Raw genomic sequence first — 27,947 nt, 5'->3', positions numbered from 1 at the left:
CTTTAGACTTAACACTGTCTAGGTACAAGGACCTGGATCAGGTCTGACTCTGCCCTCTGGTTGTTTAGGCATGAGGACCTGGATCAGGTCTGAATCCTCCCCCTGAACTTCTGACTTAACTATGCCCAGGTACGAGGACCTTGATCAGGTCTGACTCCACCCCCTTGACTTCTGACTCAACTCTGCCTATAAATACAAATAATATTTTTTTTTCTTTAGTGCAGGAAGCTGAAGGAATCCTCTCTTACCGGTGAGCTAAATGATCTGACTCACTGAAAAGAGCCAGCATTCAAATCACAAATAAATAAATAAACATAACTTCAGCCATAAAAAGGATTTACACATCCTGGCTTTCTGTGCTGTATTAACAATTTATAGAAATCTACAAATTTTTCCAGAAACAAGTCATTTTTTTCACATTTCTTTTGCTTCCTCGTAATTTAACTGCCAAGTATAATGTTTTTCAGCAGTGGGAAGATGAGGTCCATGTTATACATCCCATCTCATGAGCTATACACACTGTCCTGTGTTTAAGTGCAGTCCTGTGTGTGTCATCATCTCACTGAATCCAGTCAGAAAGAATAAACTAGTCTCAGACTTTACTCCAACGAGACGTTTCTGCTCGAGACCTCTTTCTAACTTTTACTCCATTTTTTTAGCAAAAATGATAAAATGACTAAAGTTTGGAATGAAGCTCCGCCTTCTTCCTGGTTAACTTCTTCACTTCGCTTCCAGACCAGCACCTCGCCGTTTATTCCCTCTGCGTTGTTCAGCATCTCCTAGTCTTTAGTGAATGATGGTACAAAGCAGAAATGGAGGTTCTCAGAGATGTTTGTATTGTTTGTTATGCAGGTTAATCAGAAGTGGGTGTGGCCTATACTCCAAAACCGTAGCTGATGATGTTTATGGTGTGTGTGTGTACCTGAACGGCCGTAACTTGCTCCTAATGGCAGCGTTCCTGAGCGCTCTCTTCACCACCAGCTCATTCTCCTCTTCATACACTGAGCACGTGCAGTAGACCACGCCTTGCACCCTGGGAACTGTAGGTCATGAATCACACGAATGTCACTGAGAAGAATCATCAATTTTTGGTTATTTCATCAATCATCAAAAGCTCAGCTTATATTGAGGAATACAGTCCAATGTAGAAGGTGATTTTTTTTAGATTCTAAAAAACTAAATCTATCTAAATATACAGATATTTTTTTCTTCAGTAGATCAGCAGAAGTCTGACTGATCCAGGTCTGACTCCTCCCCCTGGACTTCTGACTTAACGCTGTCTAGATACAAGGACGCTGATCAGGTCTCACTCCATCCCCAGAACTTCTGACTTAACTCTCGCCAGATACAAGGACTTTAATCAGGTCTAACTCCACCCCTGGACATCTGACATAACACTGTCTAGGTACAAGGACCTAGATCAGGTCTGACTCCGCCTCCTAGACTTCTGACTTAACTCCTCCTAGGTACAAGGACCTGGATCAGGTCTGACTCTGCCCTCTGGATGTTTAGGTATGAGGACCTGGATTAGGTATGACTCCTCCCCCTGAACTTTTGACTTAACTATGACCAGGTACGAGGACCTTGATCAGGTCTGACTCCACCCCCTTGACTTCTGACTTAACCCTGCCTAAAAATACAGATTTTTTTTTTCTTTAGTAGATCAGCAGAAGTATACTGGATGGAAAGCTGTCTAAGAAAGCACAAGAAACTGTGTGTGCGGTAAAAGAACATGTCCTCATGTGTCCTCACACACACACACACACACACACACACTTTTAATGGAAAGTCACTCTTGCATTGCAGTGTGAAAATGTAATACTCTCAGCTTAGCTATAATCTGTGTGTATAAAGCAGCGAGCGGAGCAGGAACAGCTGATTCATCCCGATGCCGTTAAAGACGCCGGAGAAACTGACTTTCCATTCGAACCCGTGCGCTCTTTACACCTTCTATTTATTCATTTGATGCTTTCATTCAAGGAACGTATGCGTGAGGCAGAATCCAATCTGAGCAGCGAGCTAAGCTATTTTTTTAAAAACGAAAAAGATTATATCATTTATTAGCTTTAGAATGAGCTTGTAGTCATTCATTTTCAGGAGGAAAGACCAGGAGCAGGGTTAAGAAGCCACTTTCTCAAATTTGTACTCTCTGTGTGTGTGTGTGTTTCTTACAGGTCAGGGCATGGCTCAGGTCTTGTATCTGTTTTCTGGTCAGAGACTCCAGTTTTGTGTCGGACACAGTGCCCTGAGACAGATCCCACAGCAACTTCCTGTCTGATGAGAAACCAATTCAATTTCACTTTAAGCCTGAATTCACACTCGGGGGGGATTTTCTTTTCTTCCTCCACCTTCTTCATCCTCAAACCACCAACCACTACACATGTAATAATCCTACAGATCAGAGCTGAGCAATGAAACGCAATAAAGAACATTCAGGTTAAAGCCAGAAAGGAACTAAGCTAAGATGTTCGAAATATTTTGCATGTTCGGGAAAAAATATTTACATTTCTTACATATTTGACTTTGTTAGTGATATTTAAGCGTTGAAACACCCCCAAAAGACCCACTTTATTTGATTATGTACAGCTTAATGTCTTAATTAAAGCGAATATCATAATAAATGTAGCTAGACAGGTTAGTTAGCTGCCACAAGCTATGATTGCTAAGTTTGTTGGTATGGTTACAGTCTATTGGTAAAAATCATGCTTTAGCTTTCTGTTAAAAGCTCCCAGTGCATCAGCAGCATGTGTTTGGTGTTTTTGCCGTACCTCCGTCCTCATTAATAATATGCGCTACGGGGTCAGCGAGTGCTGAAGCTGTGCAGCGGGGCAGCAAGAGAACAACTCGAACCTTCTGGAGACGTGAATCGCCTTCGCTCAGCTCGGCAAAGTGTTCAGGCAGCAAGCGTACGTCTTCACAGAGATAACACACACAAATGTATTATACAGAGACACAGTTATTGTGCCTTAAACCTGAGTTTGACCTGAGTGTTTAGCTGTTCTGATTTCCAAAATCTCTCACTTTTACAGCCAATGCGAGACAGCGTCGCTTGTAGATCCTCTCTGTGGGTGGAGTCAGCAGGGAGGCCACAGACGTAGACGTGATTGGAAAATACCGAAGCCTGGACGCCTACGTGAGCCACGGTGTGTGCAGAGAACGAACCTGCGATCAGAATATCGGTGTTTTGGGCCAACAGGGGGCGCAGTGCACACACAGCCAGATTGCGGGACTTCTCCTTCAAGAAAGTCAAGAAACACACGGCATATAAACTCATTAAACACAGGACATGAGCATACATGTGTGTGTACTAGGTGTGTGTCACCTGTATTATAAGCGTATGATCCATTAACAGCGTCGTCTTGGCTAGAAGTTCTCGCGCTCGGTTTGGAAACAGCAGGACATCGGGACAGTGTGCGTCCTTACAGAACACACTCCCTTCCAGATGTGTGTGTGGATCCACCTGGATGAAGCCCTGTGTCTTCAGCGTCATACACACTTCATCCACGCTGGACATGAGTCACATGTCAGAAAATATATATATATATATATGTATATGTATAGTGTGTGTGTGTGTTTGTGTGTGTGTACCTGCTCTTGAGTGTGTTGACCCAGGCACAGGTGGGTAGTTTGTGTTTTCTTTGGTGCATTTCCTTCACACTTTTTGGGAGAAGGTCATCTATACACACCAGATCCTGCTTGATTCTGAAGCGAGCCAACGAAGCTGCAAGCTTAGTCCTGGACCTTTACACACACAATAAGGTATATTGTTTGGGGAAGGAAGCCACCAATAAATAATCGATTTTAAATAATTTTCCACAAACCTGAAGAGACTGTCCTCTACCAGCCTCACTTCGTCCACAGACTCATCCTCGTCTCCCGTCATTAGCTCTCTGGGCAGGAACTTCCTATCCTGCAGGTCATACAGCATGACCATCGCCAGGGCCAGGAGGTCATCTGGCTAAAAAAATGTTCAGTTTGCACTCAGTACATCTGAATGATTTCGAGCAATGCGTTTTGTTTCAATACAGTAAAAGCAAATTCACCAGTTGTTGAGTCGCCTGGAAGCAGCTGTCAATCAAGACGTCCTCCAACAGCGCTTGGACTGGAATCGGATAAAATACGTAATTTAGCATTGAATCAGATTTGAATGTCATTACCTACATCATGGACGCTCAGTTCTTTAAAAGCTTTCCATTCAACTCTGTCCTGGGTGTCCTGAGGACATTTCTACATCTAGTTTATATAAACGTTTGCACAACACTGCTGTAAAGACCACCATCCACCGGTGAGGGCTGACAGAAAAAAGATAAAGATATAAAAGAAACAGGAACGTCAGGGCCGGCCGCGGCCTCCCCAGATGACTGCCTGCTTGAATAATGCAGCAGGAGGAGAGTGGGATAAAAGGGTAGAGGAAGAGGAGGATGAAGTATAGATGAGAGATACAGCTGTGGGAGTTGAGCGCTCTGATCCGACACGTAACTCTGAGTTTCCTCTGTTTTCCAGGGTGACTTGTAACGATTCGAAAAGGCAAAACACAGACTGTCAGAGTCTAGAAATTTCAAAGCGTTCACAAACTTCCTCTTATGTGATATTATATGAGACTGAGAAGCTTCTCCATCTTGGATGTGTTTCACAATCAACTGTATTTACACACTTCTACTTACAGCATACTTTCTGATTAAATGAACTCCTATAATAAAAGTAGATTTACTCTGAATATAAAGTTGTGTTAGACGAATAAAGTTTTCCTCCCTTAAAGTACTTGTACAAGCAAAGAACTAAAAACAAAATGGAAGTGCTCTAGAAGTAGCTCAGAGATATAGAATTGTTTCAAAAATATGTTGCTACCTAAACAACTTCTTCTTCTTCCGGCTTTTCCCTTCAGGGGTCTCAACAGCGAGTCATCTCTCTCCATCTATCCCTATCTTCTGCATCCTCAACACTTACACCCACTAGCTTCATATCCTCATTTATTCCATCCATATACCTCCTCTTTGGCCTTCCTCTTTGCCTCCTGCCTGGCAGCTCCATGTCCATCATTCTCCCACCAATATACTCACTCTCCCTCCTCTGGACATGTCCAAACCATCTTAACCTGTCCTCCCTAACTTTGTCCCCCAAATGTCCAACATGAGCCGTCCCTCTGATGTACTCGTTCCTAATCCTGTCCAACCGTGTCAAGGGAATCTCAACATCTTCTGCTCTGCTACCTCCTGTCTCTTCCTCAGTGACACTGTCTCTAAACCATACAGCATGGGCGGTCTCACCACTGTCTTGTACACCTGTGTTGCTACCTAAACAAGTCTTTCTATTTAAATGCTTTTCTGCTGATTCCAATATATAGTAATAGAGTATTATTGAGTTTTATTTGTAGATTTAAAGTCGTCCCAACTATATAATATATATTCATCCACTTTATATCTATAAAATGTGTAGCCAGTGAAATTAGTGCTAACGGCTATTTGTGTATATATTTATATGTTGAAATATACCTATAATCTCTACTAATATCTGCATCAAAAATACTAATATTACAAAGTATATGCTAATATTTCTGGACAAACATTTCAGATCAGATTGACTTTTACTATAAGCTGTAAATCATTTTTAAAAGATACATTTCCTAAGATATCGACATCATTTTAAAGAATAACAGGGACATACACTATATTGCCAAAAGTATTCGCTCACCTGCCTTGACTCGCATATGAACTTAAGTGACATCCCATTCCTAATCCATAGGGTTCAATATGACGTCGGTCCACCCTTTGCAGCTATAACCGCTTCAACTCTTCTGGGAAGGCTGTCCACAAGGTTTAGGAGTGTGTTTATGGGAATTTTTAACCATTCTTCCAGAAGCGCATTTGTGAGGTCACACACTGATGTTGGACGAGAAGGCCTGGCTCTCAGTCTCCGCTCTAATTCATCCCAAAGGTGTTCTATCGGGTTGAGGTCAGGACTCTGTGCAGGCCAGTCAAGTTCATCCACACCAGACTCTGTCATCCATGTCTTTATGGACCTTGCTTTGTGCACTGGTGCACAGTCATGTTGGAAGAGGAAGGGGCCAGCTCCAAACTGTTCCCACAAAGTTGGGAGCATGAAATTGTCCAAAATGTCTTGGTATGCTGAAGCATTCAGAGTTCCTTTCACTGGAACTAAGGGGCCAAGCCCAGCTCCTGAAAAACAACCCCACACCATAATCCCCCCTCCACCAAACTTTACACTTGGCACAATGCAGTCAGACAAGTACCGTTCTCCTGGCAACCGCCAAACCCAGACTCGTCCATCAGATTGCCAGATGGAGAAGCGCGATTGGTCACTCCAGAGAACGCGTCTCCACTGCTCTAGAGTCCAGTGGCGGCGTGCTTTACACCACTGCATCCGACGCTTTGCATTGCACTTGGTGATGTATGGCTTGGATGCAGCTGCTCGGCCATGGAAACCCATTCCATGAAGCTCTCTGCGCACTGTTCTTGAGCTAATCTGAAGGCCACATGAAGTTTGGAGGTCTGTAGCGATTGACTCTGCAGAAAGTTGGCAACCTCTTCACACTATGCGCCTCAGCATCCGCTGACCCCGCTCCGTCAGTTTACGTGTCCTACCACTTCGTGGCTGAGTTGCTGTCATTCCCAAACACTTCCACGTTCTTATAATACAGCTGACAGTTGACTGTGGAATATTTAGGAGCGAGGAAATTTCACGACTGGATTTGTTGCACAGGTGGCATCCTATCACAGTTCCACGCTGGAATTCACTGAGCTCCTGAGAGCGACCCATTCTTTCACAAATGTTTGTAAAAACAGTCTGCATGCCTAGGTGCTAGATTTTATACACCTGTGGCCATGGAAGTGATTGGAACACCTGATTCTGATTATTTGGATGGGTGAGCGAATACTTTTGGCAATATAGTGTATGTGTTTATATAGTAATGCACTGGTTGAACGTTTACTGGAAGGTGTTTTAAATTGTTTATAATCCAGTACTTATACAGCTCTTTATCAGGTGGTGGTGGCGGCTCAAGTGGTTAAGGCTCTGGGTCGCTGACTGGAAGATTGGGGTTCTAGCCCCAGCACTGCCAAAATGCCACTTTTGGGCCCTTGAGCAAGGCCCTTAACCCACCCTGCTCCAGGGGCGCTGGCTGTGACCCCAACCTCCATGGCTCGGATATGCGAAGAAAAAATTTCACTGTGCTGTAATGTCTATGTGACAAATAAAGGCTGTTTCTATTTCTAGGGCAGCTTTACAGAAACCCAGGCATAGATTTATATCTGAACAAACAGTTGAGGATGAAATCTTGATAGGAACCAGACTTGAGAAGAACCCCATCCTGTGGGTTGTGGGTGATACCGGATAGTGCGATTAGTACAGTGCAAAGATTAGAAAGAGTGTGTTGACATCGTGCTCAGCCAGAACAGATTGCAGGACGTTTGTTAGAATTACGGCAGCAGGACTTTACAGTATCCAGGTGAGATTGTCATAAGAAGCAAAGACTTGGGTATAAACTTTTGGAAAGTATAGATATACGTACGGTATCGATGTTGGACTGTTCAATTAAACATATTAGGAATGAAGCTACTTTAAAAATCTATACGCTGTTCACTAAATAACTAATGTACTAATGCTGTCTTACATTTCAGAGTGTTGAATGCCAGCTCATATGCCCAAACCTCGTCTTGTTTTGTGTTGCGCTTGCGCCCAGTGTCTCCGGCAGCAGGGTGTGGGATGGAGGCGTAATGGACGACTCTGTAATCCAGATTCTTCTCCACACAGGATGCTCGAAAAGCGTCGGCCGCTTGCGCGTACACGCAGTCGGGAAACCCCGGCTTGGTCATGACTGTAGTCGCTACCCAGGGAGCTTCAGGCTGTAGTAGTTTTTGGTTTTAATTCCAAACCCAAGCGAATAAAGTACTAATTCTAACACACCTTAATAATAAAGCTTGTAGCACTGCAGACGTTAGCGTTAAGCTGCTGGTCCACTTTGTTAGACTGAGTAGAATGAGATGGTCAAGCTGACACCCTTCTCTATTTTACACACACACACACACACGGTAAGGTCAGGTGTCCCTCCGACAATAAAACGCATTACTGAGCGTATCTCATAATACATGAAGCTCCTCTTAATCCTGTCACTCAGCCATCAGGCACATTATCACCAACACAATGCATCGTTCTCCTGTGGTCCAGAAGACAAAAGAGAAGAATTCTCCTGATTTATTAATTATGTCGTGTGAGAGTAAAAGTGATGATTGATTTAAAACGGACCGAGGTTCGAGCTGCATTTATTTCTTTCCCCCTGCATCAGCAGCATGTCTGGAATCAAACGGCTGAAAAAAAAAAATTAAATAAAAAATTAAATCCAGTAGGATTGTCTGAAGAAAGATAAGACGTTATGTGCAGTTTTCTTTTTCCGGGTGAGCGTGACTAGCATGAATAGCCGACTTGATAGACTTTATAACCAATACATGATCTTTAGCGGCGTCCAAAGTGTATTTTGTAATAATATTATGATCTTTTTTATTAACTAAAATGATCAGGTGTGATGTTTTCTCTCTTTATAAATGTGACATCAGAGCAAAACAGACAACCAAACTTCTGACAGAAATAACGCAACTTTAGCACCAACCAACAACTTGGCAACCGAATTGTTAATATAAACATATTTTATTATTTTTATTTATTTATTTTTCTGTATTTATTTTTTAATATTATTATTATTTATTTATTTTTTAATAATATTATTACTTATTTTTCTGTATTTATTTTTTAATAATATTATTATTTATTATATATTTATTTATTTTAAATTATTTTTAATTTTCCCATTACTATAAAACAATCTCCAGTTCCATCTTTAATTCGATGACCGTTGACTCTGGACAGCCCGTCCAGTTCATCTAGAGTACTGTAACTCTCAATATTTTACCTTCTCAATGATCTGATACAAAGCCTGTAGGTTCCTCTTGAGGTTTCTTCTTCTCGTCGGTTTTCTCCTCAGACTTCTGTATTTTTAATGCAACATGGCCTCTTTAAAATGGGCTTTTGTTAACCTTTTTAAACACTAAGCTGCTTCTAGGAAACATGATTTTCTTTGTCCACCAGAACTTCAATTTGTTTTTAAATGAGATCTTTGTCTAATAATAGAATATCTTCATCGAGTCCCTATACCAAGAAATAAACTAAAACCAGTGTGAGAGTTTTCTTCTCTTCCTCTGGGATCATCAGGAATTTCCTATCACGTAACTTGGGCCTTCCTTTCCTTCTTGTCAAGACGTCTACCAACGAGACGATGAGGATCCCTCATAAAAAAATGAACAGCAGCATGTTCACGCTCGTAACAAACCGGGAAACGGATTGCGTTGCGTTTGCAATTTTAAGTAGATGTAGGAACCAGGTTCGTTTTCACCTTGGATCGTCATCTCCTGAGTGACACGACACCACGGGGATTATTTAAAGCACAGGTGTAAGAGAAGCAGTAAGGAGACACTGATCCCACACACACACCTTCTCATCTATATCTCCCCTTTCCAGCCAATTAGAGTCCATCACGCCTGAATGATTCGTGCTCAGGTGCAGGATCCGAGACTAGATGTTCTTGCTTTATTTGTCAAGAGTGGGTGTGGCCGTCACTGATACCTCCCACAATCTTCTTCAGTCGGTCGTGGAGAGGAGCAGCTTGTGCTCCAAAGCTGTACAGATCTCCTGCTGGAATCCAGGCAGTAAATGCGCCTGTAATTGGTGTCGTTATATCAAGCTGTGGATGAAGGTTTTGTTTGTTACTTGAGTCTCTACAGGTTTTTTTCTTCCTCGGGTCGTCTCAGGGAGTTTTTCCTCACCATCCCCACCCCTGACTTACTCATTAGAGATAAGTTAACATTTTTTAAACTTCATTTTTATTCTGAATTTTTTATATTCAAGTAAAGCTGCTTAGTGACAATGTCCATAGTGCTATATGAAAATACTTAAATCTAATTATATCTAATTATTTGAAGAAAAAAAAAGGAGCAAAAACTGAATGAAATTATTTCTTGATAATAAAAATACCTTTGTGTCCCGAGCTTCGCCTTCACTGGTATATGGAAAAATAAAAATAATAAACAATTTAGACATGTATAGATAGCGAGTGGGAATTAGTAACGACTAAAGAAGCGAGAAAAATATGGAGGTAAAGAAACAAAACCAAACTAAACTAGAACCAGAACAAAACAAAAACTAATACAATAAAAACCCAAACTTAACAAAGCAAAACAACTTAAAGAAAACAGAACAAAAACAAACCGAACCAGACTAAATAAAACAAACAAACAAGCAAATCGAACAATTCAACCCCAAAAAACAGACCAAAACAAATGAACATTGCAATGTAGAGATAGTGTAGTGATTAGAAACTCAATAGACCCACAGTATTAAGTCACAGATTAACAGTAACTCAGTTGAATGTCCTCATTTAAAATTGATCAGGCATAACATTATGACCACCTGCCTAATATCGTGTTGGTCCCCCCTTTTGCTGCCAAAACAGCCTTGACCCGTCGAGTCATGGACTCCCTGGAGGTGTGCTGTGGGATCTGGCACCAAGATATTAGCAGCAGATTCCTCCATTGGCCCCATCTCAAAACTTCAACTTCTTAACAGTGTTGAAAATTTGTATGTATATATTCACCGATCAGGCATGACATTATGACCACCTGCCTAATATTGTCTTGGTCCAATTTTTGGGTCAGCATGGGCACCCTGACTGGTCTGCGGCCCCATACGCAACAATGCACTGTGTATTCTGACACCTTTCTATCATTAACTTCTTCAGCAATTTGAGCAACAGTAACTCGTCTGTTGGATCGGATCACACGGGCCAGCCTTCGCTCCCCACGTGCATCCGTGAGCCTTGGCCGCCCATGACCCTGTCACCGGTTCACCACTGTTCCTTCCTTGGACCACTTTTGATAGATACTGACCACTGCAGACCGGGAACACCCCACAAGAGCTGCAGTTTTGGAGATGCTCTGATCCAGTCGTCTAGCCATCACAATTTCAATCCTTACGCTTGTCCATTTTTCCTGCTTCTAACACATCAACTCTGAGGACAAAATGTTGACTTGCTGCCTAATATATCCCACCCAATAACAGGTGCCATGATGAGGAGATCATCAGTCTTACTCACGTCACCTGGCACTGGTCATAATGTTATGCCTGATCGGTGTACATCAAACCTAATTGTATTAAAATGTGAATTTTTTTCCCCTCACGAAACATTTATGACAAACATCACCACACAACAGTTATTTTTTTTTTTTAAAACAGATTTTTATTCGACTTTATTCCATATCCAAGGATCAAACTTAAAAAACAAAACGAAACAAAAAACATGAATTATTCGAATCGCACGAAGCGTCCGAACCCTCGGCCGTAGTTTTCTCGGCCGCGGCGGTAAGATCTGCCCACCTCGGCGCTCGTCTTTCATGTCTGAGATCAGGACTGCTTTTAAAAGCAACCGTGAGGTAGAACTTAGTGTATAAAAATAACGAAGAGTCTCTGGAACATTTAAAGAAAGGTAAGACTTTTAAGGTAAAACGAAGACTGGAGTATTAGCCTGAATCTGAACAGAGCTGGATGCGGCTTAACAGGAGGGAAAAGACACGGGGATTAGTAAAAGTGTATACTTAAAGTATAGAAAATAGTTTGTTTTAACATACTCTTACACAGTGTATAACATGGTAGCACCTGATACGAGTTATCCATCCACCCATCCATCCCCACACACACACAAAGAAAGAAAGCTGTTAACAGTGGCTTATTATGTAAAGACTACATGTGCCATCATTAAAAAAATACAGTTAGAGCTTGATGTAGAGATAAATAAGACCATAATAGTGCAAAAAAAAAAAAAAAAATTAAAGAGACACACAGCTCTGGTAGTAAAATCTTTCTTTTCTCTTGGTCTTTATGAAGAGAGTGAGTGTAAACCTAACTGCCACCACAAGAGGGAGCCAAAACAAAATCAAACACTAAAGTAAAGAAAAGAACAAATCGAAATGATTCAAGATGATCGACGCGTACTGCTTCTTAAAATAAATACTTAGTCCGGATTCTGTAAACCGACCCCGTTTCTGCAGATCTTCGAGCCTGAACACCGTCCCTAATCTTAATCCTAATCTGTGTACTCGATTAGCCGGATCTGTGGTTCTGGATTACAGGGTGGGATTTAATTCTGTAAAACTGTGATTTGCAGAAAAGAACAACTGCTGTAAACTGTGTGTTATTTATAAAGTGACCTCTTGTTTGCTTCGCGTCGATCTCAGGCAGCGCGTGCGGTTCAGGAAAATGTAGAAAGACAAAAAAATTAAATAAATAAAAATAAAATCATGTACCAGCAGGCAGCAAATTAGGAGAAAATAAAAAGCTGCAGGTTTAGCGTTGTGCCCAGGTTTTAAACCTCGTCCCGCTAAAAATCCTTTAATTAGTCGTCTGTTGTACTATACATTGTGTTATCGTTCTTCCTGTTCCAGTCTTCCTTTTCTTTTTAAGACAAAACACTGTGGAAAATAAAAGCCCACACACACACACACACACACACACACACACACACTCAGTCTGGAGAGGATGTAAAGCTTACAAGCCCGATCTCTCTTCTAAAGGCTAGCGACGTGATCCTGATTGGTCTGATCGTCGGCCAAGGAGATCGGCTCCTTATTGGTCTGCTGTGGGCAGGAGCGCACTCTGATTGGTCGGCGTAGTGGAAGCCGCTCCTTTTTTCACAGGAGGATCTGAGCGACGTAGGGCGAGTGTGTGCTGGCGACCGCTGCGAGTAGTGGAAGATCACTGGACTCGATCCTACAAGTCACACACACACACACACAAATAAATAAAACACACAAGTCTTCGATAGAGAAGCCGAACATTTTCACCTTTCGATGTCAGCTTTCCGTTCTTGTTTCCATAGCAACAAGAGAAAGTAACTAGCAGACAGGAAAAGAAACCGTCTAATCATTGGGAAGTTTTCCAGAAGGAGCTGTTTGTTGAATATCTATGGAAGGAGTCTCCAGTTTCAGCGCTTTAAGAACTTCAGTAAGCGGTGTTAAATGGTTAAGAAGCTCGACCAAATCAAATAGAAAGGATTAGTCAGAAATTGCTGCAGTAGAAGACACTTCAGGAGCTTCTTCTTGCTTGTGTGTGTGTGTGTGTGTGTGTGTAGTACCCCAGAGCTAGTCCTAGTTCCTTTACATGGACTCGTCGCTGTCCTCTCAGATATTCTGCCAAAGAACAGCTCTTAAAGTACACCTCCTGCAGGCGGTCCTCTAAATGCATGACACACTGCAAAACACACACACACACGTTTAGACAGGATGTGCATACAGTGTTTTCCAAAACAAAAGTCAATAACAGAAGAGAGAGATGCGTACGAAGTCTGCGGCCATGTTGAGTGCGTGCAGCTGCAGCACAGATGTGAGGAGTGTGTGTATGAGGTTGGAGACCATCACGTCTCTTCCTATCTGGCCCGGTTCACACACGCGCCGCTGCGTCGTGGCCACCTGAACACAGAGGCGGTCCGTGTCTGCGACGATGCACACGGCTTCGGCCACCGGCTCGTCCAGCGAAGGGTGCTAAACACACACACACACACACACACAGAGGTGATTATTTTCTTCTAACAGGTCTTCTCATGCACATCTGTGAGTGTGTGTGTGTGTGTGTGTGTGTGTGTGTGTGGGTGTTAAAGGGACAACTTGTCAGAGTTACAGAAGCACATATTTAACATGTGAAGCAATGTAATATAAACATTAACCCTTTAAACCCTTCCAGCTGTTTAGGTCAGGGCTGATGTTACTCAGTACCCTCTGACCAATCAGAGTCAAGAATGCTACAGCATGGTGATCTAATACAGGATGTAGCAGAGGAAATGCATGTTGTTCAAACAGCCCCGTTGCCATGGCTACTGGCTATTGAAGTTGCATTTTCTAAGCTGCCATCCACTAATGTTCTTGTTTTCTGTTGATTTAAAAATGTGGACACACTGTCCGGTCAGTACTCACCAGTACCGTGTGTTCCAGGTCGGCCATCAGGCACTGCTTGAGCCGCTGATCCGAGGTGACGCCGTGCAGGACGAAGTCGGGCATGTACTGCGGGCTGTAACCTCCGAGCAGAGAGCGACCGAAATGGTTCACGTCGGGGCGGATATCCATGTCACAGCTGTGGGGGGGGGCGGGGGGGGGACTCTAATCAATCACTGATACACTTTCAGGACAAACTTCTTAACAGTGTTGAAAATTTGTATGTATATATTCACCGATCAGGCATGACATTATGACCACCTGCCTAATATTGTCTTGGTCCAATTTTTGGGTCAGCATGGGCACCCTGACTGGTCTGCAGCTATGCAACCCCATATGCAACAAAGCACTGTGTATTCTGACACCTTTCTATCATTAACTTCTTCAGCAATCTGAGCAACAGTAGCTCATCTGTTGGATCGGATCACACGGGCCAGCCTTCACTCCCCACGTACATCAATGAGCCTTGGCGGTCCATGACCCTGTCACCAGTTCACCACTGTTCCTTCCTTGGACCACTTTTGATAGATACTGACCACTGCAGACCGGGAACACCCCACAAGAGCTGCAGTTTTGGAGATGCTCTGATCCAGTCGTCTATCCGCCATCACAATTCGGCCCTTCATCAAACTCGCTCAAATCCTTACTCTTGTCCATTTTTCCTGCTTCTAACACATCGACTTTGAGGACAAAATGTTCACTTGCTGCCTCTAATATATCCCACCCACTAACAGATGCCATGATGAGGAGATCATCACTTCACCTGTCAGTGTTCATAATGTTATGCCTGATCGGTGTCTATATATGTGATCTCCACAGTGAAGCATGGTGGTGGGAGCATCAGGCTGAGAGTTACTCAGGGCCTGCAGGTCCCTCATTCATTAAACCCACCATCATCATCAATACACACTGAACTAAAGGACGAGGAGTGTAAAATTGTCCATATTTCAACACCCCTATTGTAACCTTGTGTTCCATTACCTTGGTAACGGTAGTTCATGTTGCTGCATCTCGTCTCCTGTGCACGTCTGCCCGAGAGACGATTCCTCCTCATCCGAACTGTCCAAGCTGTCTGTTAAAAGCCTACTGGGCATCTTCCTGTGTAAGCCACGCCCACACCTAGGTCCAGTCCTATTCCGACATTGTCTGTCGTTCTCCGCCTCCTTCGGGCTGCCGATCATGAACCTCACTCTGTGCACAGGAGGGCTCGGATTGGCCAACGTGTGCTCTAGTCCCATCTGCAGTGAGCATTCCCGATCGCATCTTTCAGAAAAAGGGGAAGAGCCAGCTGATTCAGAGTCGCCGGTTTCCTCCCGACTGGAAGTTGGGTCTGTAGGATTTGTGTCAGCTGTTTTTTCATTGGTCCTTTCAGAGTAAAGGGTGGAGTTTACAGCCTCTGAATCACAGGTTAGTGGTTTCTCATTGGTCCTCTCAGAACAGGGGGAGGGGTTAGTGGTTTGAGAAGGGCACGGATTGACTGGACTGTCCGTCTGTGCGTGAGGAAGTGTGTTTTCCAGGAGGTCAGAGCAACGGATGAAGTAGGAAAGAACGTAGAGGACGCGCTGCACCAGCTCACGGCGGCGTCCGACAACCACAGTACGACACACTCGAACAGGAGAACCTAAAGCACCATACAGATCACCTACAAGACACACACACACCTTTCAGACAAAGGACATACTATAGAGTGAATAATGAAGTTAAACGAGTTAGAGTGTGACTGAATCCATAGTGGGTCGAGTCCTAGCTACAATGGAGGGTTTCTGTATACATAGCTGACCCCACAGTGGAATTGTGTGTGTGTGTATACACCTAGCTCATCTCACAGTGGAAAGTATATACACTTGGCTCACTCAGTAAAGTGTGTGTGTGTGTGTGTGTGTGTGTGTGTACCTAGCTGAGCCCACAGTGGGTTGTAGGGGTGACACTTGGCCAGCAGGTCTACCGTATGGGAAGAGTGTTTCTGGTAAAAGGCTTTAATTGGTGGGTGGTTGCTAGGCATCACCGTGGGAACCCAGGCGAGGTGGTACATGAGGACAGCAGTGAGGAGAGAAGACAGGAACCTAGAGCATGGAACACATTCTGTTAACCTTTATTAACCAGACTTAACCAGTGAAGTTCAAACTGAACGGTGGTGCACTGACTGGTTCTTGGCCCCGTGCTCCATAAGCAGGCTCATCTCCTTCAGGAAACGCTGGCACAGCTGGTGTCGCTCGGCACTCTGGGATACCATGGTCAGCCAGATGGGTTCGGTGATCCGTGGAGCCATGTACAGGTTCCACACGGTCATCCTGGAAATTTTTTTACCACAGCACAATCAACACCATGAGTCAGGACAAAGTTCACATCCTGAGCATCACAAGGCTCACAGCGCACACACACACACACACACACAAATCTCCTCACCTGAACTCTCCCAGTGCCTCCATAACCCGACACAGATACACCTGCACTCGCTGACTAGGCTCTGCTACTCTCCGACACACAATCATTGCCTGAAACACACACACACACACACACACACACACACTTATTTTCATCCCACTAAACCCACCCACCCCCTCAGTGACCGTGTATACCCGTCATTGTCCTATAAACATTTTCCAGACGAGCTCACTGCGCCTCGTGGACACAAAGAGCTCCAGTGTCCGGCGGCCACTAAAGGTCACCAAGGCGGCCTGGTCTGACCTGGCAGTGCCGCACTCACCCTCTCGATGGCAGTCTTCAGTTTGTTCATGTGAGACTCGAACAGGGGAAAGTGGGAGAAGAAGAACTCCTGGAAGCTTTGGTTCTCCTCCTCTTTCTCCGGGAGGCTGATGATGATGCTGACTGCGATCTTCTTCCTGCGGCCCAGCCCGGGGTTCGAGGTGCAGCTCTCGTCTGACAGGCTGAACATCTCGTCCGTGCTCCTGCCACACACACACACACACACACACACACGAGCATAAAGCAAAGAACAACTACTTAGAATTTTACAACACTGTATACAGGCTCTCTCTCCACACACACACACACACACACACACACACTCACCAGCGAGGGATCAAGCCATGCTGGAGGCTGGTTGCTTGGCTACGGAGCCATCGCCGTTGGTAACTGCTGGCACACCCGCTGCTGTAGGACGAACCGGGCGAAGGGAGGGGCGTGGCCAGGAGGCTGCTGAGTGATGCTGTGCAGTTAAGATGGAGTTAAAACCAAAAAAGGAACGAGGAAAGCTGCATGTTTCAGTACGGTGTGTGTGTGTGTGTGTTTACCTGAACGAGCGATGCCACTGTCGCTGTCTTCGCTGTGTCCACGGCCGGGCATGTCCACAGGATTACTATGAGCTATAAAAGGAGATGTTTATGAAGTCACAAGCATTTAAAAATAAGTTCATCTCACACACACACACACACACACAACCTGATGTATTACTGTCTCAAAACAGAGGCAACAGCAGAACTGGACCACAAAAACCACAAAAAAGAGTCAACAAGGCAGAGATTTCCTCTTTTTTCCCCCTGAGACGAAAGTGTGACGCACAGATTATGTCATAATTACCGGATCGTGAACTGAACAATAACTCTCGCTTTCTTTTTTCATATCGGCTTGCGATAACACAGACTAGACAGAAATGACTTCAATCCAAAGCCCCAGAAGCTTGAGTCCTTTCCCCTTCAGTGAACAGATTTTTATTTGTTCCAGCTAAAGCCTGCTGCTGTAAGTAAGTAAGCAGAAATGCAGGTGTCTCTCTGTAGCATCATAAACTGTGTAGAGCATTAGTGTGTGTGTGTCTCACCTATACTGCTGCTGCTGTGACTCGGGCAGGTTTGGCTAATGGAGTCGAGGCTGTCCTGGAGACTAGAGAAACGGAAACAGAGTGAGAGTGAGGTCAGAGTGAAAGTAGCACCTAATCATTTTTTCTTTAGACAGACAAAGAAACAGAGAGAGACAGAGAAAGAGAGACCAACACAGAGAGAGGTAGAAAGAAAAAGAGAGACAGACAGAGAGAAAGACAGACAGACAAGGAAAGAGAGAGACAGACAGAGAAAGAGAGACCAACACAAACAGAGAGAGAAAGAGAGACAGACAGACAGAGAGAAAGAGACCAACAAAGATACAAACCGAAAGAGGGAGACAAATAGACAGAAAAAGAGACAGACAAACAGACAGAGAGAGACACAAACGGAGAGACAGACAGACAAAGAAAGAGAGAGACAGAGAGAGACATACAGACAGGGAAAAAGAGACAGACAGACAGAGAAAGAGAGACCGACCAAGAGTGAAAGTAATACCAAATCATCTTTTATTCTGAGGAAAGCAAACCCCAAACTGATGAGCTTTCATCTTCCCACTGTGTGTAGATTATATCTGTTCTATATATGACTCAATCTGTTTTTAGAGGAAATGGGCGGAGCATCGCTCTATAGCTCTTCTATTGAGTTTTTCCCTCCAGCAGCTTTAATCAGTCAGTGTGTGCTTCTGGATCAGAAAAACCCAAGAGAGACTCACGTGTTGGTGCTGCCCGCGTTACTGCTGCCACAGCGTGCCGAGAAAACCTTACTGACCATCAGCTGCGGAGGGGATCTGTACACACACACACACACACACACACACACACACACACACACACACACACAGAGTGAGGACTCTCAGAGGCAGGATATTATATTAGTTTAAGTTTAATGTGAAAACTAATCACAACATATGGAATAAATCATCACCACCACCACCATAAAGAAGTCATTTTACTTACAGTAGTATTTAATAATGCTGTTTTATATTAATGATCAACTTTCTGATGGGAAAAACCTAAATTTCTTGAACATGAATATGAAGAAAAAGGAAGTGGAAATGAGACTTTACTAGTAACGGCCGTTACTGTTGAAGTACTTTAATCCTTAAACTTACCGGATGTGGTGAATCTTCAACGTCGAACCCTTGTAGCTCATGGCAACGGAGCCAAACATCATCTCCCCGAGCATGTTCACGTCGGAAGATGGTCTTGTATACTGAGCGTATACACACACACACACACACACACACACACACACACACGTTACATTTCTACCCAACTCCCAGATGACTTGGGTACACTTTGTTATGAACAAACCTGATAAGTGGGCGGGGTTTCTTTCTGCTTTGCCTTGCAGCCGTTTTGGCATGCGCCACTCTGGGTGGGCGGGGCTTTTGTCGTCTCCTCGACATTCTGCGAAACGCAAAAAAAAAAAAAAAAAAAAAAAAAAAAGTTTAGGACACCTTTCCATTCTGATACTTTATTAGCGTTAAAATGACCATCACTTGCCCACATCTGAGAACCAGTTGATCACCCGACTAATGATGATCGAACGAACGTCCAAGACGGCTAATCAGAGCGAATACATCGCAAAATGGACTAGCCTAGCTAACCCTGGACAATGAAACATACTAGCAGCTACAAGTTACAAGCTAACAGCTAGCTGATGTTACACAACTTCTATATATGACTTGAGGACAACAAAAAAACAAAAGGATACCAAGTGCAAACTCTAAGACACGTGAAGACGGGCAACCTCATTGTTTTCAACCCTCTGTAAACACTGAGAGGAAAACACTGTCTGATACCTTCCACATACTCACAGAGAGAGAGAGAGAGAGAGACAGACAGACAGAGATTGAGAGACAGACAGTCAGAGATTGAGAGACAGACAGACAAGGAAAGACAGAGAGAGAGAGAGAGAGAGAGAGAGAGAGACCAACACAGACAGAGAGACAGACAGACAGAGAAAGAGAGAGCGAGAGAGAGAGAGACAGACAGACAGACAGGGAGAGAGAGAGAGAGAGAGAGAGAGACAGACAAGGAAAGACACAGAGAGAGAGACAGAGAGAGAGAGACCAACACAGACAGAGAGACAGACAGACAGACTGAGAGTGAGACAAAGTAGAGAGACAGACAGAGAAAACACCCACACAGAAAGAGAGACAAACAGAGAGACAGATAGACAGAAAGAGAGACAGACAAAGAAAGAGAGAGAGAGACAGAGAAAGAGAGACAAACAGAGAGAAAGAGAGACAGACAGACAGAAAGAGAGACAGACAGACAAGGAAAGACAGAGAGAGAGAGAGAGAGAGAGAGAGAGACGGAAAAAGAAACAAACATACAGAGGGAGAGAAAAGAGAGACTGACAGAGAGAAATAAACAGAGAGAGAGAGAGAGAGAGAGAGAGACAGAGAGAGAGACAGAGAGAGCGTACACTATCCCTCTAACCCAGAGTGCATGGTTTATCTACGTCTCTTTCCCTGATGGTTGAGGGATTCGATCTCCCTCCATCACACCGAAGGCTCTTTATATTCCTCCACACTTCACTCAGTGACTCTGATTACAGCAAAGGGTACTCACTAACTGATATGAGGGTATGATACTAACAAGAAATAATCACCAATAAAAATAATAACTAATCTAACAATCACTAAAAATAATAAATAATTAAGACTTTCATTAACATCACATGCATTTCACATTAAAATAAATGAATAAATAAAAAAAATAATAAAATCAGATGATTTTCTTGCTCATGATTATGATTTTAAGTGATTCATGCACTCATGTGCCTCATGAAACAGCAGCAAGTCAAGGCTTAATGATCATATGACTAGACACAACCTGTATCCAGAATAACTCTCTCTCTCTCTCTCTCTCTCTCTCTCTCTCTCAGAACTGAACAAACTGTGCCTCATGTGACCACAGATGATCATAAAAGCACATTCACTTTAAACCCACAATCCACAGAGAGAGAGAGAGAGAGAGAGAGAGAGAGAGAACAAAAAACAAAGACGTTCAGACATGAGTGAAAATTAATTCTCGGTTTCTGTGCTTCGTACTTCTTGTTTCAGTAAAACAACAGAAACATGAAGGAATTTCGGGTCACTGAATCGTTTTAATTCTCAACAGTGTGCATTTCTATAGTTCTAGAAATATATTTCATTTCTATAAATATATTTTATCTGAGTATGTTGTATATAATATTATTATATATATATATATATAAAAAAGAGTAATTTATAATTATTATATTAATTAATATTAAAATTATTATTAATTATTATTTTATTATAATTAAATTATTCTGTAAATAAAAAAGTATCTCAAATTAATTTTATAATCAGTACTTATCAGTGGTATTAATTACTATTATATTCCTATAATAATAATATTTATTATTACTATTAGCAACAATAAAAAAAAGTAATAATAATAATTATTATTATTATTAAAGAATATTTATTATTATTACTGTTAATTATTAGTAGTAGTATAAATGTTTATTTTTGTTTTTTATTATTATTATTTTACTATTAATTAATATTTTATAGTTATTACTACTACTACTAATAACGTAATATTCATTTTATTTTTTTATTTTATTTTTTTCAAAATTGCTAAATCAGGATTCCAACACACACACACACACACACACATACTTTGACCCAGTTTGGAGAGTAGTCACACCTGTCATAAGATCCAAGCAAGGGGGCAATCTCAGAGCATGTGACTCTTCTTTTAACAGCATATAAATCACTCACTCACCCTCACACCCTCATACACACACACATATGCAAGGTTACATTACATACCAGTTCAGATGGGTCGAGCTTCCGTACAGCCTTGGAGTCGAAGAGAACTTGGCGACCCCTTCTTTCACAATCCTGATACACAATCAGTCGGATTTGTGCGAGATCAAACTCGGCAGAAGCCCAACTAATGGAGGGAGAGAGAGAGAGAGAGTCAGAGTCAGCTACATCATCTTAATGTCACTCTGCAATGCATCAAACACACCAACGCATGAATCTACATGTGGATTTCCGTAAAGCGTCAATAAAATGCAGCAAAATTTAAATAAATCCATACATCACTCTTTATCCAAACAAACACAGATACGAACAATCTATTTCTGCACAAAAACGCACTGCAATGACAACTTTGCAGCAACAACTACCAAATGCATTAGAATACACACTCACTCAGAGAGCAACACTTGCTTGGGCTGGTACTGCCACCCCACACTGGAAAAGACTCTCACACATAAGCAGCCACAAAAATTGCACACACACACACACACACACACACACTCTCTCTCTCTCATGCACACACACAGTACCTGCTCTCCATCCTGTCCGGTCAAAGAACGCCCATTTTGGGCTTTCAGACTCCTCTCTCACACACACACACACACACACACACACACACACACACACACACCCCCCCACACATGCATGCACACGAGCTTGCGTTCGCTGCTGCCGAAAAGAGGCTGGAAGGAGGTCGGATAAACCGCTCCCTCTTTCCCCCCACAAGTTTCTATTAAATTGTGCTGCATCAGCAGCAGAACACACACGCACAGAGGATTCCTCTAAAAGCCCTTCTTCTTTGAGAGAGAGAGAGAGAGAGAGAGAGAGAGAGAGAGAGCGATCGCTGAATACTATTAAGTGTGTGTGTTATTATATTTCTAATCTTAAGTTGACAAAGTGTGTGTTAGAGATGCACTAGACCAGCTGCAGAACAATACTCTGTTTTGCATAGGCAACGCTTATTCCCACACACACACACACACACACACACACACACACACACACAAAGTCTCTTTATCTTCACACATTAAGCGTGTGTGTGTGTGTGTGTGTGTGTGTGTGTATGTGAGAGCAACACTTGCTTGGGCTGGTACTGCCACCACACACTGGAAAAGACTCTCACACATAAGCAGCCACAAAAATTGCACACACACACACACACACACACACACACACACACACACACACACACACACACACACACACACACACACACACACACACAGGAACACTGCACCATGAAAGACTTTCTCAAAAACCAAACAAACAAAAAAAAGTCCCACACAATGCTGCGTTTTTATTTTTCCTTCAACATCCTCTTTAGGTCACATGATCCGCAGCGAGTCACATGACCACGATCACTCACACACACACACACACTCATGGTCTCGAGCGTGTCATACAAAAGGCATCAGGCTCTTTCCTAAGACGGCCACACCCTCTTTTCCAACCAGCTGTGAAGAAACTATGCATATGACTAGAGAGTCACCCTCGCTCACACACACACACACTCTCTCTCTCTCTCTCTCTCTCTCACACACACTCACACACACACAATGTAGCTACTTAATGTCTACACCAAACCTCACCCTAACCTAGAAACCATATACAAATATTTTTGGCTCAGTTGGGCTATAAACCGCACACACACACTCTCGCACTCTCTCTCTGTCTCACACACACACAGCAATAAGTAACAGTTTCATAAGAATGAACACACAGCATTTTACTGTGCACCACTGACCAAAAAAAAGGGAAGAGAGACTAGAACAGAGATTTGTGTGTGTGTGTGTGTGTGTGTGTGTTGGCTGATTCATTAACTCTTTATCTAAGGAAAGCTGAGGTTAAATAAATAAATAAATAAATAAATAAATATACAAAATTATAATTTACCTCAGAATCTGTTCTGCTCCATTGTATAAAATTGCTCCAACAAACAAACCACACTAAACAAAATAAAAATACCTAATTTAAAGATACTTCACACTAAAATACAATATTTTATACGTTTTAATCACAGAAATCCATATTTTTAATGAGATTTAAGCCTTCAGTTTCTTCACCTCAGCACTGCTAGCGCTCTGGTGTACGCTGACTTAAGCTAACTGTGCTAACAGGAGGCCGTTCCTTCAGAAAACAGACAAGATCACTCAGGCTCAATAAATTATACCAAATATTTAGTTTTCTGATGCAAAAAATGTGATTTATTTTACTTTTTTAAAATTTTATGTTCATTTTATGAGAGTTTCACAAAATCCCAGCAGCTTGGCCTGCTAGTTAGCATCCAGCTTGCAGGCTAGCTGTCAAATGTGATCAAAATAAGGAAGTTATTAAAGACAGTTAATAAATCTCCACTAACAACAGTTCGTTTTTCCTGACATGCCCGGTCAGTCACATGGTTGAAAGCTAACATCAAGTGTTCATGAACAGATGATTAGCTTAGCTGCTATGATTTTTGTGTGGTTTTTTCTGCATTTGCTCGCCGATACACCGGAAAAACACGAGCTTTACATTACTTTCACCACAGAAAGGTCACTTCTGTGTTTCGAAAACACTAAAACAGACCTGTTACAGGAAAATAATCAATGACTGCAGCCATATTTCCAATCATTTCCAAGCCGATGCTTATGTTTATTATAAAGTTTCATACAGTTTACAGTCTACGGTACAGTATAGTTGTGTTGGTGGCACGAAATATACAAAAACAAACAAACAAACATGCAGCTTGTCATGTTAAAGAGAGCGCAAGCTACTACTGTGCTAACGACTTCACCACATGCGAAAACGTAGCTAAAGATTAACCCCAGAGCGCTGGGAATGGACACACTGTCCAATAAAGATTTGACATAAGGGTTTCCTCACAGAAAACATCACCGTTCTCGTACGTGAAGGTTCTGCCATAAACCCCTGCAGCACAGGAGACTTCACCTTCAAGCTAGTCGTTTATCAGTGCGTCTTTTCGTCTGATTAGTTTAATTAATTGAAAAGAGAGAGGGTGCATAATGAATAATTATCTTGTTCATTAAAAAGTAAATAACACAATTAATATGGTAATAAATGACATCGAGTGTGAAAGTCGCGATTACAGAGTATTATTCCTTAATACAGGCTAGCATTATAGTCCGAAATCTACTTTACCTCAGGTTAACTGGATAAAAACAAACTTTTTAAGCACCTTCTGTGCAAATGTATTTATTATTATTTATGTACTTGCGTTTAACAGCATAAATCCACAAATCAACACACACACACACACACACACAAATACCTGTCATATAAAACGTCCGTATTTGACCACCACACTGTGCTGCATTTCCTCTGACTTTTAATCTTCATCTTGGCACAAGACCAGACTCATACACTAACACATACCTCGCCGTATGTGTCCTTTAACATCATCTAAACTTACACCAGTGACACAGAGAGACACGCGCACACAAACATACACCACAACACAAACACACTGAGTCAGAAAGGTTGTTCTAGCATGTAAGGAAGTGCTTTCTTATCTAGCAGATGACAGATTGGATAGAAGTCAAACATCACATGACTGGCTCTCTTTCATTTTGTCACATGCACGCACACACACACACACCGAGCATGTGATCCGACTGTCATACGACATTCTCTGCAGGCAAAGTTGCACACCTCAGCACAAGCACACGCTGCAATGTTTTAATACATTATCAAACGCTATTCTATGGACAAATGGAACGAATGTCTGTAGCTGTTATAACGTAAAAAAAATATCTAGAATAAAATGTCGATTCATCTCAAACTCCTCAATGTTATCTGCCAAAGTAAATGAATCAAAAGTATGTCGCTCTTTGATAGCTGTGTGTGTGTGAGAAAAGATTTTTCTTTTCGACCTTTTATTCGGAAACAGGCGATACTATAAAAATAAACACAGTATCGTGATCAGGAGATATTGCTTCCGCTGACATACTCAGGTCTCTTAATAACGCTTCCTAAAGAACTAATTCCACTTTGGGAAACGTTACGGTAATAACGCTTCCCAAATTCATACCTGTTTGTCTTAAGCGGTGACCAACAATCATTGATACGGAGTTTCTTTATAAATGTTTTTATAGGTAATTAAGGACAAGTTTTAATCTGAGGAAGCAACTCTACATGATTTTCACCATGTTTTGCATTGAAGCCCCATAGTATTCGAAAGAAACGTCGCCATAAACCGTGAGAAGAAATACTTTAGGCTCATTTGACCATGATGGAGAAAGCTTAAGATAAAAACTTATGATGTGAACATATACAATAACTATTAACTAATAACTATAAGCTATTTTATTGTACACTTAACAAAAGTTACTTACTGCACCTTTAATTACTCTTTCATTCACCACCATTTTAAAAATGTTTCTGACCGCTGCATCCATACATGTATGTAATTTAACACCATAGCAGCTACCATGTCTATTTTTGTGGCTGAATATGAAAAAAAACATAAAACAAAATGAAATCTTTTGGGCTTTGCAGAAGCATCACCAACCAAAAGCAATACACCGAAGAAGTGAGGCTGGGGCTGATTTCTTTCGACCACAATCTATGGATCCACGCAGCCAATCAGTGACACTCCAGTCGGGAGATTACACAGAATAAAATGCTCAGTATAACTGATCTATATTTGGGTTGGTGTAAGTTGGTAGCTCTGTGGTTAAGTGTTGGCCTACTTATTGCGAGGTTAATACCCAGGACCACTTCTGGGCCCTCGAGCAAGGCTAACTCAAACCCTAACTGCCCAGTTGTATAAATGATGCTTGGATAAGGGCGTCTATAATGTAAATATTTTTCAAAACGTCATATAAGAAGTTATGTTCCTTATCGTCCCATTTTTTCACATTACCCCAAAGGGCCGATGACCGATCTGTTGGTCGGAATGCAAGTTTTATTTACCATGTTCATGTTCTTACTGTGCCACAGATGGGACCTTGTGATAAAATGTGTTGCTCAACACGGTTTTGTGAGCTGTTCATAGACAACAGATGAATAGGACTAAAAGCTAATATGACAATATCACAACAAGTCAGTTGTATTCTCTCTAAATATATGAGTGAGACAGACGGGTGTAAACAAACAGTTGTTTACTATGATTGACCCACTGGATGTGGAACAGATATTATTATACACATTGAGTGTGAATTCATGTAGTAAAGCACTAAGCAAAAACAAAACAATAACATGAGGGCGAAATGGAGAATAACAACTGAGTCATATGACTGACTACTGGTCCAGGTCCCTCAAGTTTCCCGCGCATGCGCACACCATATCATAGATTACGGCGCTGCCCTGTCCCTGGTGCGCATGCGTGGCATTTTAGATATTTTTTAAAAACGTTTTGAAGCGACATCCCCTACCGACTATTCCTCAAAATTGCCTAGTATAGATCAAATTTGGCGCCTTGAAAGTTTTCCCTTTGGTTTGCATCGACAGACGAGGCTACTAGGATGCTGATCACCATCTATAATAAGCTATGTCAACATAACCGGAAGTAATGAAACCAAGTGTAACGTTTTACTCCAAACCCAATTCCGCGTGGAAAGTGTGTAAAGAAGGCCTGATATTGTAAAAATGATGCAGCTCGTGCGAACTTGGGAGATGAGGTAAACGGATGCACGAGAGCATCACCCGGAGAACAGCACGCGAGCAAAGCTACATTGTCACAATGCATAACGCATCATAAGCTTCCTGCATTTTCCATAAGTCGTGCATGTAATTGCAAGGGCTGTTAGAACATGAACATGAACGTGAAGAAAGGGCACGTGCTGGAAGTGAGGCAGCATTTTGGTGCTTCAAGCTGAAGTTGCACGATTTCGACCAGAGCACCGTATTTGGAAACCGTAAGCTTACCGATTCTCCGCGTCTATCGCGCACTCTCGTGCGCCCCCGATGGTGGCCGCGGCTTTCTTGCTGAACAGTTTCTGCAGGAGCATCGGGGCCATGCTGGCTGGCTGGCTGGCTGGCTGTCTGTCTGGCTCGGCGCGCGCGAGCTCACGCGTCGCGCACGTAGGCTACCGGAAACCAGGCGGCTCGTCCATAACGCCCAGCAGCTCGCGAGGACCTCTTGCTCTCTACTGCGTTCGAGAGTCACGTGACCGCGGCAGCACGTGCAAAAAGAGGAATCCCCGGGAGTCGCGCACTGTAAAGGAAGGACCGTTTCGGGCGACCGCCGTGCACGTGACTGACGTCCCGTTCACACAGGAGCGACACAACACTAGTAGCGTGCCAGCGCCCTCGCAAGGCGTCCTGAGGTTTAAAATTCCACAGACGCGAAATGGGAGGTTGCCAGATTGCACATTT

General features: G+C 42.7%; 2 protein-coding genes across 4 annotated transcripts in view; both read right to left on the bottom strand.

The window, feature by feature from the left end:
- Positions 1–7,832, bottom strand: part of LOC131348881 (putative methyltransferase NSUN7) — a 14,593-nt gene extending 6,761 nt beyond the window's left edge. Inside the window, exons 1-9 of the mRNA XM_058384074.1 lie at positions 7,631–7,832; positions 4,044–4,102; positions 3,822–3,958; positions 3,589–3,741; positions 3,323–3,506; positions 3,022–3,235; positions 2,769–2,912; positions 2,173–2,274; positions 923–1,040 (exon numbers count right to left, since the gene is read on the bottom strand). Of these exons, the coding sequence (XP_058240057.1) occupies positions 923–1,040; positions 2,173–2,274; positions 2,769–2,912; positions 3,022–3,235; positions 3,323–3,506; positions 3,589–3,741; positions 3,822–3,958; positions 4,044–4,102; positions 7,631–7,832 (1,313 nt within the window). The remainder of the gene's footprint in view (positions 1–922; positions 1,041–2,172; positions 2,275–2,768; positions 2,913–3,021; positions 3,236–3,322; positions 3,507–3,588; positions 3,742–3,821; positions 3,959–4,043; positions 4,103–7,630) is intronic.
- A 3,457-nt stretch (positions 7,833–11,289) lies between these two features.
- On the bottom strand, positions 11,290–27,805 carry fnip2 (folliculin interacting protein 2). Of its 3 annotated transcripts, none has more exons than XM_058384731.1 (17): positions 27,498–27,805; positions 21,639–21,762; positions 19,138–19,233; positions 18,936–19,036; positions 18,537–18,611; positions 17,824–17,885; positions 17,300–17,371; positions 17,079–17,214; positions 16,753–16,954; positions 16,452–16,540; positions 16,190–16,336; positions 15,939–16,108; positions 15,027–15,687; positions 14,028–14,184; positions 13,398–13,598; positions 13,193–13,308; positions 11,290–12,828 (listed from the first exon to the last, which is right to left on the bottom strand). In XM_058384731.1, exons 1-17 carry the CDS (start codon positions 27,587–27,589, stop codon positions 12,750–12,752), a joined length of 2,580 nt encoding a protein of 859 aa, XP_058240714.1. In that variant the 5' UTR covers positions 27,590–27,805; the 3' UTR covers positions 11,290–12,749. The 3 variants fall into 3 exon arrangements, with proteins under 3 accessions (XP_058240714.1, XP_058240715.1, XP_058240717.1); XM_058384732.1 differs by lacking the exon at positions 27,498–27,805 and adding an exon at positions 24,901–25,119; XM_058384734.1 differs by lacking the exon at positions 27,498–27,805 and adding an exon at positions 22,163–22,188.
- Positions 27,806–27,947: the final 142 nt, after the last annotated feature.

This window comes from Hemibagrus wyckioides, linkage group LG29, assembly GCF_019097595.1.
Source record: "Hemibagrus wyckioides isolate EC202008001 linkage group LG29, SWU_Hwy_1.0, whole genome shotgun sequence".
NCBI classification, from domain to species: domain Eukaryota; kingdom Metazoa; phylum Chordata; class Actinopteri; order Siluriformes; family Bagridae; genus Hemibagrus; species Hemibagrus wyckioides.
The sequence above is the reverse complement of the archived record's forward strand: the minus strand, read 5'-3'. Positions and strand labels throughout refer to the sequence as shown.